The sequence below is a fragment of the Ricinus communis genome, chromosome 7 (assembly GCF_019578655.1).
Source record: "Ricinus communis isolate WT05 ecotype wild-type chromosome 7, ASM1957865v1, whole genome shotgun sequence".
Lineage (NCBI taxonomy): Eukaryota > Viridiplantae > Streptophyta > Magnoliopsida > Malpighiales > Euphorbiaceae > Ricinus > Ricinus communis.
This window is the reverse complement of record NC_063262.1, coordinates 6365137-6380497: the sequence shown is the minus strand read 5'-3', so window position 1 is coordinate 6380497 and position 15361 is coordinate 6365137. Positions and strand designations below refer to the sequence as shown.

The 15361-nt window shown below is 34.8% G+C and overlaps 3 protein-coding genes across 6 annotated transcripts; all 3 read right to left on the bottom strand.

Annotated features, from left to right (window-relative positions):
• Nucleotides 1-1425: 1425 nt before the first annotated feature.
• LOC8273521 lies at nucleotides 1426-4007 on the bottom strand. Of its 2 annotated transcripts, XM_002531620.4 has the most exons (8): nucleotides 3614-4007; nucleotides 3355-3458; nucleotides 3144-3265; nucleotides 2762-2897; nucleotides 2560-2672; nucleotides 2265-2433; nucleotides 1763-1895; nucleotides 1426-1692 (listed from the first exon to the last, which is right to left on the bottom strand). In XM_002531620.4, exons 1-7 carry the CDS (start codon nucleotides 3655-3657, stop codon nucleotides 1786-1788), a joined length of 798 nt encoding a protein of 265 aa, XP_002531666.3. In that variant the 5' UTR covers nucleotides 3658-4007; the 3' UTR covers nucleotides 1426-1692; nucleotides 1763-1785. The 2 variants fall into 2 exon arrangements, with proteins under 2 accessions (XP_002531666.3, XP_048232762.1); XM_048376805.1 differs by having other exon boundaries at nucleotides 1426-1895; nucleotides 3614-4006.
• A 298-nt stretch (nucleotides 4008-4305) lies between these two features.
• LOC8273519 (CAP-Gly domain-containing linker protein 1) lies at nucleotides 4306-7628 on the bottom strand. Of its 2 annotated transcripts, none has more exons than XM_002531618.4 (3): nucleotides 7067-7628; nucleotides 6849-6965; nucleotides 4306-6594 (listed from the first exon to the last, which is right to left on the bottom strand). In XM_002531618.4, exon 3 carries the CDS (start codon nucleotides 6568-6570, stop codon nucleotides 4537-4539), a length of 2034 nt encoding a protein of 677 aa, XP_002531664.1. In that variant the 5' UTR covers nucleotides 6571-6594; nucleotides 6849-6965; nucleotides 7067-7628; the 3' UTR covers nucleotides 4306-4536. The 2 variants fall into 2 exon arrangements, with proteins under 2 accessions (XP_002531664.1, XP_048232759.1); XM_048376802.1 differs by having other exon boundaries at nucleotides 4306-6588.
• A 339-nt stretch (nucleotides 7629-7967) lies between these two features.
• LOC8273532 (protein SCAI) lies at nucleotides 7968-15077 on the bottom strand. Of its 2 annotated transcripts, XM_048376803.1 has the most exons (9): nucleotides 13904-15058; nucleotides 11649-11855; nucleotides 11257-11526; nucleotides 10643-10709; nucleotides 10373-10564; nucleotides 10145-10236; nucleotides 9069-9251; nucleotides 8844-8980; nucleotides 7968-8629 (listed from the first exon to the last, which is right to left on the bottom strand). In XM_048376803.1, exons 1-9 carry the CDS (start codon nucleotides 14402-14404, stop codon nucleotides 8443-8445), a joined length of 1836 nt encoding a protein of 611 aa, XP_048232760.1. In that variant the 5' UTR covers nucleotides 14405-15058; the 3' UTR covers nucleotides 7968-8442. The 2 variants fall into 2 exon arrangements, with proteins under 2 accessions (XP_048232760.1, XP_048232761.1); XM_048376804.1 differs by lacking the exons at nucleotides 7968-8629; nucleotides 8844-8980 and having other exon boundaries at nucleotides 9086-9251; nucleotides 10141-10236; nucleotides 13904-15077.
• Nucleotides 15078-15361: the final 284 nt, after the last annotated feature.

Here is a 15361-nt window from a genome sequence, read left to right as displayed (position 1 = left end):
TTTCTATATATATATATATATTAGCATTTAGTGGCAAATAGAGAGAGAATTGCATAAGGGAGAGAATAAAAATTTAGAGGAGAAAAGGGAGCCTTCTTCGGGTGGAAGAAATGAATAATTTCATTGACAATGACTTCATACACTTGTCCTTTCTTTCTCTAATAGCATAATCAAACTTATGGCAACTTAGTATGTCATATTCCATAAGATGATAATGTAAAACAGTATAAACAACTAGTTAACATTAAGATAATCTAATTAAATTAGTAATTGTAAATTACTTTTAATCGTTATGTTTAACTTAAATTTTCAAGTTAAAAAAACATGTTGTAATTCTATGATTTCTTTTTTAATTTTCAACTAACATTAAATGTTTGACCCTATAAATAAAGTAAATATATAATAAGATGTTGAAAAGCATAATACAATAGGTGTATTTGGGATTGCTATTAGGTGTTTAAAAACCAGAATAAGAAATTTTTTAATTTCATAATATTAATTTTTTAATTTTTTATAAACTATTTTTCTAAATTTGCTTTAAAAAAAAACATCTAAAGCCAAGAGACAATTGATCTTAATTTTTTGCTTTTGCCATCCTCAATGCCAAACTCTCCCAATATAATTGAGAAGAAATTGTTGAAGATATATTAAGCTTAGTTGGTGTATCCACAGATTTTTAATTAGTTCATATTATCAATTTTCCTTAAGCAAGAGACAGTTGACCTTAATTTTTGCCTTTATTAATTAAATCATTTATTCAATAATTTTTCTTTTTTCTAATGAAAATTTAAAGAATGTGAAGAAAATCTTATTTTATTAGAATGCTGTGTCATTTTGTCTGTCTTACAGGTTCATCCAAATAATCTAGTGGCGGCCGTGGGTTTTTGACTTCTGTTGATCCCCAGTTTGTTAATTCCAAAGTACGCATGATAAATATTTTAATTAGTTTTAATTCTTTGTAATTAATTTAGTAAATATGCCAGCTGGACTAGTTGGTTAGTTAGTTAGTTACGACACACATTTCTCTTTCTTTGTACTATTAGCTTCTTGGTATCAGTTACTGTATATGCCAGTTCAATAAATCAAATGGGATTCCCACATAATTGCTTCTTATTTTCTTGTTATAGTATCAGAGCTGAGAATTCTCCCTCTTTACTTTTCATTTTCTAGGCATCCAAACATAAAAAGAAGAACCCTAACTTTTTCTTCGGTGTTTGCTAAAACAAATTACGTTTTATGCATCCTCTTGTTCTGCTCATTATCAAGAAAACAAATTACAAATTACCATATATAAGTCAATTTCAGGAGCAAAAATTATAATTTGGATAGAGAATAAGACTGTAGGTTGAGAATCACTTAGCCTTAAAACAAATCTCTGACAAACTGGTTTAACACTAAAATAGTACGAGCATCAAGAAAACTATGTTAAATTAACTCAATATGACATTTTATCACATGAAACAGCCAATACAGCATATTTAACCCAACAGCTTCTGAGATTATCTAGCTGGTAATAGAAGGCTAAGAAAGTGGACCTCATCTAGGATTTTCAGCGTTCTGATAAATTTATCAGTTAATTAAGAGAGATCATATTTACAATCACAATGCCGTTAAAAAGGTGCTGTTGGTTTGCCTTCCACTGTCAAATGACAGGAGCGGCACTTTCTGCAATTACATCAGAAACAGCAAAATCTGCAGGAAAAAGAAAACCAAAAGGTTTCACCCGACTCCATTTTTCATAATGGTGTTTACAAATGCTTACCTTTGAAAGAACAAGATACTATCTCATTCATGTTTTATTTGATTTTCAGGCTGTGCAAAAAACTCTTTGGCATTGTGAGCCACTTCAGCCTCCAGTATGGCCTCCAACACAATGTCGGATCCTTTCACATCATCTGTAAACATAGCAATATGCTTCTTAAGCATCAACATATACATGCTTGTGAAGAAACGTTTTCATAAACATTTTCATGAAAGGCCCATTTGCATACAGGTCAAACGAATTGACAGTAGCCTAAGAAAGGATGGATAATGCCAATTGCATTCTTTTAAGATGTAATCACTGCAAACTTTTAATATGCTGGTAATGCAAGTATGAATTGGACACAGATGCATCATTAGAATGTTTTTTCAGAGCATGGCTATTTCAGCTCACAAATTTAATAGACCAGACTACAGTAGCAGCATGAAATAGTTTTTAAAGCATAACTAAAGGCATTATTACTAGATGAACACAGTAAGTCCACCTTAGTAAAGGTTATCACCTGGGCGATTTGGTAGCATCCCAGTACTTTCAGCAGACAAGGGCAGAACATTTAGAAGACTGGCATCATCAATTAACTCTCCTGCATCTGTACCAGTCTTCAGAGCAGAAGATTCAGCCAATCTTGCATGTGCAGTTGCTTGGCTGTGCATAATACATAAATCTGAGGTCTTTGAATCAATACCCCAGAAGAAAAACAACCATTAAAGAAGGGAAAAGGAGCACTAACACAGTGATAATAATACTCGCACTGCTCGGAAATCAGAACAAGCAAAATAAATTTTCACAATAAAAACCTTGGAATTTTTAGGTGTTGGTATACTTCCCCCATTTGTTGGTTCAGTACAATGCTTGGAAATAGTAGCTTTTGGTTTATTCTCTGCATCTTGACTATTAGGAACAATATTGTCTATGTCCCAAAAAGAAAGAGTTAGAGACTCCCGAATTGCAGAAAGAATGATCATCACTTGGAAAAGTATAGGACAAGGCTGGACATACCATTCGAATTAGATGTATGATCAATATTATCAACAAGCCTCCGAGTTAATGGACCAGGATTCAAGATAGAAACGCTTCGAATTTCATGACGAATGGCTTCAAGCTGAGCCATTGTATCTTGGAGTTCCTTATGGACCTAATTTACAAAAGCCAAAAGAATCTCAATAAGCATCAACTACGAAAAGAACACATTCAAACTGCAATCATATCTAATATATTATCTACAGTTTTAACTTCATAGAGTTAGATATTCATTTTATTTGTTTATTCTGCTCTTAAGAAAAAAATGTCACCTAAAAAATTGCATAGAACTTACCAATTTCCCTTCAAAACATTGCAATTAAAATAATAAAAGTAAAATAAAAAGAGCAGCAAACCAAACCTGGCGAGCTTGAGATTGCTGCATAACATTCTCTAATTGGCCACGAGCCAACTGGACATAGCCAATAGCTCGACCTGCTAATCTCCCAGCTGTTCTGGATATTATTGGTAAATCCTTTGGTCCTAAATTACAATGCATTAAACCTTAATCAAAACCCTAAATAAATTCATTAACATTTCTGTGACGAAAAAGAACAAATAAGATACTTAACCGATTAATGCAGCGGTGGCTCCAAGGAGGAGGAACAATTCTCCATAAGAAATTCCAAACATAATAGTTACTAATAAGCAATTTCTCCGATTAATAGGGTTCCTTCTGGAAGCAGAGAAAAGTTGAGAAGTCGAAACACGATGGCTGAGATATGATCTTTAAAAAGCTAAGGCAGTAAGGCCACCATTAATCCTACAAGCTTCTAAAACTCCAACTGACATTAAGATCAGTATTTGCAATTTAAAATTACATTATTGCACCTGAAAATGGTTGCTGGCCACCCCTGCACTGCCGCCCCACTCATAATCGGAGAGCTTATGAACGATGCGGTGCGGCTCCTCCTTTATTTTTATTTTTCTTTTGCTCTTTTGGCTGTTAGTTTTGACTTTCGCCCCTTTTTTATTTATTTTTCTTTTTTAAACCCCTCTTTAGTCTTTTCATTACTTCTAGGTCCTGGAGTGGCAACAACAATTGCTTTTGGAAGATGGAAATTTTGAATTCTGTGTGCTAGGTGAGATTTCACTTTTATAATGAAGATAAAGTGATGATTATTCCCTGTTACATAGCCCACCGGCCATTAAGTTATCTATGGATAAAAAGAAAACACTTGAACTTGACGCCGTGTTATGTCAATGAAAAGTTTTGCTTTTATGGGACACCAGCCTTTCTCTATTTGTTCCAGTTTGCACCCCTTATCAATTGGCAGACTGCTTCAGAAAGCTTTTTATAGATACATGCCAGCTCAGTTTCTTAATGATTCACATACAATTGTTTCTTATTTTCTTTAGTCCGAGTGCATTGCAACTTTTAATTATGTGAACAATATTACTCAAATTACCTTTGCAGGTTTCATATTTCAGAATCATTCATTCACAACCAGAAAAGTTTCTGCTTCCAATTAAATTGTTCACATCCTGCAAAACAATTATCTTTAAATTCTACGAGATGCAGGTTAGGTCTCAATCTATGAAACTTTATTCTTATTTCTCCAAGTACATTTAACAAAGATGTTGATAAGTGTGTGTTTGTTTGTGTGTATAATATATATTCACATTTCTTTTTCTTTTTTTTTTTTTTAAATAATTCACCCTGAAGTTCAAAAGACGAAAAGAATGATCTACTACTTTAAAGTTCAAATTGAATGAAGCAAAGCTTTCAATCTACCATGAATATGCATAAATATTTATTCAGCAATTGAAGAATCCTTTCTGTGGCCTTGATCTCCAGCACCAACTGCAGGCTCTGAAGATTCTTTCCTGTGACCTTGATCACCACCGCCTGGTGATGCTACTTCCGTTTTATGACCCCCTTCACTAACAACTGACAATTCTTTCTTGTGACCTTCCACTCCTCCAATGGAGGACTCCCTTCGATGGATTCCTCTTCTTCGTATTATAATATCTCCGAATCTTCGCAGCAATGCTTTCTTCTTTTTGGGATTCCTTTCATTCTCCACATCATCCATATGAACCCCGTCTAGTTGTTCCAGATCATCAGGATTTATTGCTTCTCCATCTTCTGCAAATATAGAGGACTTTCTTCTATGGTGATGATTAATATGATGAGTTTGTGCTGCTACTGGTGATTCTGCTACATCAAATATTGATCCTTTAAGAGGGTCAGCATTCTCCGAGTCTTCATCTTCTTCTGTTCCGTTGTGTTTTTCATTATTTCTTTTATCTTGATCATGGGTATAGTGTAAAGTGTGGATTATTAGATCTTTCAGATTAAGGCTGAAAGCATTGCTCAATTTCCTTTCTTTTGGCTGCTCTTTATCTGCTGAAGTCTGCGGCTTTAGCTTACGTTCTTGTTCCTTTTCTTCTGGTTTAAATTCTTTTCCTGATGCTTCAGAGAGTAGTCTCTTCAATTCTTTGATATTCTCCATTGCTGCAGCTTCATTAATCCTTAGGTTTTCGTTCTCCCGTGTGATGAAAGTCAAAGCATCATCTTTTTCAGCTAACAAATCCTTGAGCTGGGAATTTTCAGACCTGGCGATTCCTGCAGCTTCTTTGGCAACATTAGCTTCATTCAGTGCTTGTTTAAGTATATCGCGCAACTTCTGATTCTCTTGTTTAGCTGTCTTCGTCATGTTCTCAGCAGTTGCAAGTGCTTCAAGAAGTTTATGATTCTCTTCTAGTGCCACAATCTTCTCATCTTCAGCTATCCTGATACAATCAACAAAGCCTGTCTCTCTTGCGTTCCATGCTTGATGCGACTCGTCTGCCTCTAATCTCAATCTATCTGCTGTATTTCTATATAGATCAGCTTCTTTCTTTGCTTCCTCAAAGAGAATCCTGTGCTTTACGTCCGACTCCCTGAACTTCTCTTTCAATTCTTCCGATTCCTTTTTGAAGTTTTCAAGCTCATCTTGTTTTGCAATGAGCTTCTCCTTTGTTTGGTTTGCTTCTGTTGCGACTTCTTTTAATACTATTGCTAAGTCGTCCATTGCCTTCTTGCTGTTCTCTTCTGCTTCAACCGCTTGCTTCAATTCATTTTTGAGCAATTCTATCTCTTTAAGCAACCCTTCAATCTTCTTCGCCAAACGTTTTGCATCTTCTTGAGCTTGAGCGTGGTTAGTTCTCACTAACCGAAGTTCAGATTTAAGACTTTCTGGTTCACCTTGAAATAGAGATTCATCTCCATTACTGCTTTTCTTGTCAGGTGAACCCCCCAATTTATCTACTTCATCATGGAGGGAAGTGGCTTCAAGCTTCGATTCTTCGAGCAATATCTTGGTTTGCTCAAGCTCTTTTGTTTGTACAGCAAAATAATTTAATATTTTTGTTTCTGATTCCTTTCCTTTCTGTAATTCCGATTCTAGTTCATAAACTCTTTCCTTGCTTTTAGACAACAAATCCCATGCACGAGCCTCAGAGGATTGAGCCTTGCTCAGTTCCTCTTTTAATTTCTCTAACGAGGCATCTTTCTCTGCCAATTTAGTCTCTAGCTCCTTGGTTTTTTCGAGTTCAGCTTTCAAAGATTTAATGGCTAATTCTTTGATCTTCAACTCTTCATTGGAATTTAATAAGGAATCAATCGCCGAATTCAGCTCTGAAAATACACCAGCAACCTTTCCGTTGGACATTGCTTCAGTTAGTTTACCATTACCCTCATCAGCTGCCTTGTTCATCTCTTTAAGCTCATTGCAGATTCTATCTCTTTCTCCTTCTGTTGCAGCCAATCTTTCTTTCTCAAGTAGCCGAGGATGTTGTTGCATCTCAGAACGTATCAAGATCTATTTCTACCACAATTAACAAAAGCCCATCCATAAACTTGCTATTTCATGTTCATCGAGAAGATGTTTAGACCAAATAAATCAATTTTTCAATTTCTTAAAGAAAAAAGAATCATCGACAAGAAAACTCAATTATAAACTACTCTTAAAAAAAGTAATTCAAGAAAAAGAAAACACTAAGAATAAGAGGAAAATGCATGTTTCGAAACACAATCATGCACGTTCCCTCAGAATCCATTGCCATAAAGAAAATAGTTTACCTTGGATAATTCTTCCAGTGCTTGGAGTTGAGTTCTTGGCTCTTTAGGTATAGAGATAGAACTTGGTGGATGCAACCAAAGAAGCCTTGTATTTTGAAATTACCAAGGAACCCAAACCTGAAAATAAATCATATATATAACGTCAAGAATGAAAAGACAAATAACAAGAAACAACAATTTAGCATACAAAGATAAAAGTGCAAAAATCAAGAACGCACCAATGCTGAATCATTCTAAAAGCGGCAAATCATGAATGAGAAAAAACTCAGAAAAGGAGAGAAAACTAATGCATGAAACTTTCAAGGAAAGATGGCAAAAGAATAGTGCAAGGAAGGAAAGAAAGAGCAGGGAAGGCAGAATCTGAATTGTTAATGTTAAGTTTGACGTGATTGGGAAAAAACTATAAAAATGGATAAATTCAAATATAGCGACTGTTTTGGAAAAATTCTTTAAGGTGGGGTTTTCGGCTAATTTTGTAGGATTAACCGAATTTGGCGGGTTTTCCACTAAGCCAAACGTAAGGCTCCACCAGTCTTTCAAATATTTGCCGCATTTTCCCTCTTTGTTAATCTTTAGTTTGCTTTTGCATTAGGGTATTATTAATTCTGTCCAATGTATTTAATTATTTTTTTATTATAAATCAAAAAATAATAATTTCAATTTAAAACGTTGTTCAAATTGAAAGGATCCGGATAAGCTGCGGCTGGAATAGTTGCGAGTACAATTGCTATTATCATTTTTAATATTGTGAAACTCTTAAAAGTATAATATATAATTTAAGTTTCATTATGTTGACCAGACCGATATGTTATCATTTTCGTTTATTTGATGGTTGATTTTTCAGGGTTGACCTAGTCATTGGATAGCTAGACAATCTCCTAACTTTCAATGATCAAAGCTATACCCAAAAAAGAATACAATTAATTAGACTAAAAGCAAACTCAATTTCCATTTGAAAAACAAAAAAGAGAACAAATAATGGAGCCAATCACATAACTGATACAGCTATTCTGAAGGTATTCCCGGACCACGATACCCATTTACATCTGCTACTTGAGCAGCTTCTCCAATAACATATGAAATAATTGTCACTATAAGAAAAGGTTTTCGAAAAAAGAATTAAAAGGGAAAAAAAAAAAGAGGAACATTTTGACTACCTGCTTTTCTTTTACAAAGGTACAAAAGAGACTAGCACTGCTTGAAAACAGCTCTAACAAAGCATAAAAAACAATTAGATTATACACCAATCAGCACCTAAAGAATTAAATAGCTATACTTACACACCTGCATTTCATCAAGCATCCATCTAACCATAGCAGAAGACAAGAACATGATTTCCGCATACACACTAAAAAATTGGCAAGGTTGATCAAAGTGATAAAACAAGCAGAAGCAACCATGCCTGACGTAATTTTTTTCTCTATTTGCCGGCTTGTGCTCCATCACCAGTTTATATTCCTCGTAAGGGCCTCTAAAAGCCAGCTGGTTAAATTGAGGATTTACCCATCTCATCAAGTGAATGGAACTCTTTTATTGCCTAAACCGTGTGATTCTGTCCCTCTTTAAGTTTCTTCTCAACACTTAATGATCCTAACTACATACCATCAACGTGAAAATAATCAGCAACCTTCAGGTGATTTGCAAGTCGGATGACAGCTGAGCGTACAATTTCGGAGCTCGGAGAGACAGAATTGGGAAGATGAGGCAGGCAAACAGGCAAATATTGCTCATTATCTTGTGGCATACAGAATAGAGACAGAACAGACCGGCAGAATATAAACCTGGTGATACATTCCGAAGAATATGAGTTAAAACTTAATCATACCTGGAGAGGGTTATTATTGTATACACTTCATAATGAGGAGCCCGGGTAGAGAAAGGAGAAAATGTTACACCAAATTTTAAAATTATAACATTGTTAAATTAGTTTATTCCAATCTCAAAAGGCCATCACTTTATATCAGAGAGGGACAATTTAGCAAGATCAAAATATACCTTAGAATAAGCCGCCGCAGAAATGGATCAGATAAAACTTGTGCCCAAACCAGATCCAGGCTAGTTAGTTTACAGAGAATCACTTCCCACTCGGCAAAGACATTGCAAAGTATCTCCTCAGCATCGCTATAAACATCCTAAAAACAGAGTTCACTTAGCAAAGACCACCAAGATGGGATAAGATGATTATCATACATAACTGAAAATATTTTGCAATGAACTTACTGTATCAATATCGACAGATGTGAGGCCAACCATCTGGCAAAATGCTTGTAGAGGAGCAGTCAAGAAAAAGGTGAACTGGCTTCCACTGTGGGTTGTACTAACATCAGATAGGTTCCTGAATGTCTGCTTCAAAGGTGAAAGTAGCAAGGCAACTGGCTCTCCCCTTTCAGCACCATGCAAGACCTGAAAAAGCATGCACAGTTCACATTAATCTGAAGGTAAGCAAGAACTTGTAAGGGTATAGATGAATTGCAAAAAATCCCAGTAGTTGGATAAAGCATAAAGACAGAAGCTTTTACAAGATTTTCCCTGGGATGAGTAAAGAAATGAAATTACTCTTACCCAAGCGGTAAGCTCTTCCTCCCCAACAGAGTAAATAAATAAATCAGATCTAGCAGAGGAGGCTTTTTGCAGCTTCAATATGTGTCATGCAATGATTATATTCTCAAGTTCACTCAATGATTAAGAGGCAGATGTGTTGGAAAAAAACAGAGGATCCTTTCCAGTCAAAATATAACAATTTCGAACAGTTTCCTCCAAATTTAGGTAAATTTTATTGCTACTATAGGGTAGATTTTCTAATCTTGTTCCTCCACAAACAACATCAATCTAATAGCTTACGTTGCATAACAACTTCTCCATCACTAGAAGAATATACTTCTTCATGGCCATGTGCAATTAAGTTAAATATTTGTGTTCAGCAACTAGCTGCTTTTGTGTATCAGTTAACAAATCTATCTACCAGAACCATACAATTGATGACTTTCCATTTCATATAAATGCATATGCACTGCTTATGCTTGTCACCAAGTTAGGCTAAAACATCTTCATAACTTTTCATGTAATTCTGTTTTTATCAAATTAATTATTCTTTCTACTATAATTGTTTGCGAAAATCTTCAAGCCCACTCGGCAATAGTAGGCAGAAAAGACTTGGGGAAAACAAATACTTCAAACACTAAAGTAGTCCTGACATGCAATTTCATCATAAGGCAGCAAATTATGGCTTGTAAACTTTCTAATGTAGTAGAGTAAATGGAAATCAACAAAAATGACATAAGTTATGACAAACCTGCCTTGAAAGCATGGCTGCTATCGCTATCAATGATCAAAAAAAGTGGTCTTCGAGTGAAGGGGATTATATCACCAGGATAAAGGGCATTTGAGCCTGAATCCAAAAGCAGCACACATGAGAATGGAATAGTAGCACATGAAGTAGAAAGCATAGAAAAATATATGCTTTTGAACTGAGGAAGTAACATTTGCAATAATTATTGCTAGAGGGAAAAATACACGCCACCTACCACCAGTTCCCCTGGGACATAACCAAAGATAATTGTCATGATAGTCATTTGAATCTCGCTTGCCATTACTATGAACTTCAGAAGCAGAACTATTCTGCTCACTGGATGTACCAGAGACAACTTTGCTTTTCGAAGACTTCCTTGATCCTCCAGAGCTATCTGTTTGAGAAACATAACTTTGACCAGCCTTACCTGCATAAGGAATTTGCTAAAATCGTAAATATATACATGACCAGTTGAATCAAATAGCAAAGTGGAGAAAAAATTAACCTGAGGCTGATATATATATTAGCATAATGCTTTCTGGAGGGAGCTCCTCACAAATTGTTGCCATAACCTGTCAGCAGATAATGTAGTTGAATATCAACCTTAATGATTATAAACTCATAACAAAAAGCAGCCTGAACAAGCACACAAGGAATGACTTGTGAAATGGCAGCCTAGTGTTAGCACTAGTTACTGCTAGTCTTATAATCTATACATTCATTGAACAATCAATGCATCCCTGTCTTAAGGTTTTGTTAATCAAAATACTGATCCTTTATTGCTGATGCATGGAGAAACATTGGATAAGAGTCCAGTTTTATAGAAACTGCTTCTAATATGAAAAGTAAAATCAACATCTTTACAAAGTTGACTTAGAATATTTAACATTGCGCCAAAGTACAAATTCATTGTAAGCTACATGCCACACGAAGTCAGAAATCATGCATGTTCATAAAGGATTATAACATCACATGAGATCTGGTTAGCAAGAAATCTTGATAATAGCCAACAACATAGGGAATAACTACTTCAATATGCAAGTAGATGTAGCAGCGTAACTGTCCTAGTCAATGCAAGGTACTTTAGCAAATAAATCATGTAATGTCTTCAAAACTAACCGCTAGCAAATGTGTCACAGAAGGACGATAAAGAACAGCTTTCCTAGGATTTGGCGGTAAAGTTGGATCAGTCATATCTACAGCCAAGTTTATATCAATTAATCCAGAAGCTCCAGAATGATCAGTTACAGAGCCATTCTCGTAGGATTCAACCGGTCGCTTTTGGTAGATTGATTCAACTGGACGTTTTTGGTAGAAAGACCCACTCGGCTCCCATTCCAAGCACTGCAGCATTCTGTAGGTGTCCAGAGTAAGTTCTGCAAATTTAACCTGAAATTTACAAAATAAATAACAGGTCACAAAAGATCTACTTTCACATAGAAAGTTCCCAATTTGTTAAACTCCTAAAAGTACATCAATAAACAACAGCATTAGCATTACAAACTATTTACCTCACTCCTATGATAGCTTGTGAGGAGTGCATCTTTAAATTTTAGGACCTTCCTTGCATGGAAACGGGCAACATATGGACGAGAAGTTGGATGTGTATCAAGCAAAACAGAATACCGCAAAGGCCTAGCATTTTCAAAGGCACTATCAACTTCCATAAAGCGGGTTATTTCTTGCACCACTAGCTTCCATTCTTTGAAGTTTGTTTCCTGTCAAGATATAATCCATACACTATTGATCATCACAGTACCAAGTATCAAGTATTAACTGACAAATCATTTAATACTAAATTATTCGAGTAACAAATACAAAAGAGTTTTAGTCTCTAGCATAGACACATGAGAATTGTGTATATTTAAGCGCTATATTAAAAATTAAAAATCTAAAAAATAGCTCCAGATGAATAAATTGTCACATGTCTCTAAAGATGTGGGGACTAGGCTGTTAATGGTGATTACCAATATCCCCAGTTATTAGTCCCAAAGTCTCAGAAAAGCTTTCACCTAAAAATGGTTAGATCAGCTCAAATTATGAGAAAGAAAATTCCTTTCATATATAAATGGAAAAAAAGAAGTGATAATTAATTAATGAAGGAAAAAAATGCCTTAAATATTTCCGCAAGTACTTGTAGTTTTGCACAACATCTTACCATATTGATCTCTATGATCAAATTCTCAATCTTACCATATTCATCTCACAGATGAAATCTAATTCTCAATCTCCTGTCTAAAATTTATCAGTTTCAAATCAGAGCAGTGAAACTGGGCCAACTAAGTAATATTAATGCGAAGCATCTTTAAAAACCTTCTTCACTACCTTGCATTCAGTCTTTAACATCTTCAGAACAACAAATTTTTTAACCGGGATTGAAAACCCAACTGGCCACCCACTTGCCAGCAAGCCAGACAGCTCAACTAGTGCAGGGGCTTCTTATTTTTTCCAAATGGAAACAAACTCCTGTAAGAAACAAAGTGTTCACGATATCGCAAACAATTAATGGCCAGTGAGACATCTATACCTCATGCATACTCAAACTCCAGGGCTTTTCCTATTTTTGTTAGCTCAAAGACAACTGTATTAGCTTCTCTCCACATGAAAATCCTAAAAGAGAGAGAACTGATCAGTTTATAAATTGCTCCTCTAACATTTTGAAAATTACATCATATCTTCATTAGGTCTAAAGAAAAGAATCAGTCTCTTAAGTTCAATTCTCAGCAACTCCACTTCTCGATTAAAAATATAACCAAAAAAGTACATAAGGCTGCAGCAATATCTGATGAATTGCCCTTGGCATCACACAGAAACACATCTTTTCACTCCCACTTTAACCCTTGTAAAATTGTAAAACAGCAATCAGTTCACTAGCCTGTAATCTTAGTTGAATCACATTTATCCTTCCTCGAAATTTGGACGCTCAAAAATAAAAATTTACAGCCATACATAAGAATAAAATACCAATCCACTGTCCTCTGCTAAATTACAAATTATGTGCAAATTAATATACAAGTACTAACTGCCTTCATCTTAAATGAAATTCAGCCAGCTTTAGTTGCACAAAACAAAATGCCCCATTTAACTTGCAGGTCCCACCAAAAATAAGCACCACCTTCATTCATTTTAAAAAATATCTAAAAGTTTCACCCAAAAAAATACTAAGAACGCTGGATATGCCCTTTTCTAAAATCTCCTATAACTGCAAAATTAAAAAAAAAAAACTCTTTTCCTTGCATTAATTCTCTGTTTTAGAAACTTTGCCTGAAAGCTAAATTATTGTCCAATCAGTGGCTTTAACTCCCAAGACCACGAAGAAACATGCCAGACTAGTTATTTAGCAAGGATGTTGTGGTTCAATTTTCCTGGTAAAATACAGAAACACGTAATCTAATTTTGTAATTTAATGAAATTAAATTTGAACCAATTTCTTCCTAAAATAAGAGAAAGCTGTAATGATCTTTGACATAACTAAAAGAAAAAAGCACCAATTTCTGCAAAAAAAAAAACAGCTCTAATAACACTCAAAGTTAGCCTAATTTCACAAATTCACAAAGACAGACTAAATTAATTCCACCAAACTCCAGCATTTCATTTTTAATTTCTCTCAAAAAAAATATAAGAAAAGGAAAAAAAGAAGATGAAAGAAAGAAAGAAAGAAAGAAATAAAGGCACAAACAAAACAATTAAAGCAAAATAAACACGCACATTTTTATATAATAAATAGAAGAAAGAATTTTTCTTTTCACAGAAAAACGAAAATTACCTTGAAATTAGACTTGCAATCATCAACAAGACTTCTAAACCTGTCAACAAGCAAGAGAACCATATCTATACGGTTCAAAATCAAAGAAACAAGCAAAAACCTCGCATAAAATCTCAGCTCTTTAAACCTAACACCAATATCCTTCGCTTTATTAGCTCCTCCTTCAAAATATCTCCGATTTAAAATTGCTTCATAAAACACATACGCTTCAACTAAGAACCTCGCTTCACTTGTTCTCATATACTGGTTAAAGTAAAGCTGACCGATCCGGCTAGCGATCTCCCCTATCTCCCACCGGTTCAAACCGGAGTCAACCAACTTTGACCGGTTTTCTTGCTGGTACTTCCATAACCTCATGTACGCTTTGAACACTTTCTGGAAATAGTGGTTCTGCGGAGTGCGTCCGTACGACGGTAGGTCTCTGACACGTGCGAACTTCCGGTCTGCGCTTTCTATTAAAGCTCGGAAGGTTTGTGTAACTACGTCGTTTTGGTCCGCCATGAAATTACCGGTGACGGTGATGGTTGGTTGTTATCATTGGGAAACGTGCAGCTAGGGAGAGAAAGTAGACTTGCTTGCTGCCTTTGGTGTGTTTGTGTGTGCATTTATTAATTAATTTATATATTTGGTTAAAGCAAGTGAGCTGTGCGAGTATGTATATGGTGTCAGCTTTGGCTTTTTTATTTTATTTATTTATTTATTTTTATCTTTTAAATATTTTTGCTTTCTTTTTTTGGATTATTATTAATTTCAGTGACTTCACTGAATTACAGTGGCGGCGTGTGGAGAGAGAGATTTATATAAAGAAAGTGAAGGAGAAAAGAGAAGAGAGGCGATAATTGTGTGCTTTCGAGTGCACCGTTGGTGATTGGATCCTTGATCGTTGGATGGAGTTTTTTCTTTTTTTCTTTTTTGGTCAGTGGAGATCTGGGCGTTGTGGAAATGAGGAGAATCGACGACTTTCATTTCAGTGTTGTTGCACTTTTCCTTTTTTTTTTTTTTTAATCTGTACTATTGACAGTTTTGCAGAAACACCCTTACGTTCTTATTTTATTTCATTTGACTCTGATTTTATGTAATTTTTCTTTTTATTCAACTGCACCCATTGATGAAAGTGTGTTTCTTTTGTTTTTCCTAATCTGCATAGAAGTGCTCCAATTGAACCAAATTAATCACTGCAGCTCTTTACAAGTTTAGATAGTTTTAAAATCTAAAGAGCAGAGAGTGTTAGACGATACATATTGTATTCTTTTAATTTAAATTTAAATATATTTTATTCAAATTACTCAATAGTTTATTAATTTTTCGTTTAGATCATGAAAACAGCTAAATTAAAGAGTCTAAAATATGATATAATTGTTTCTCTTTTTCAGATCTCATATCATCAATAATGATAAAATCAAAAGTTATGTTCTTATTCCAAAATGATTTGGGGTACTCAATTGATAAAATAAAAAT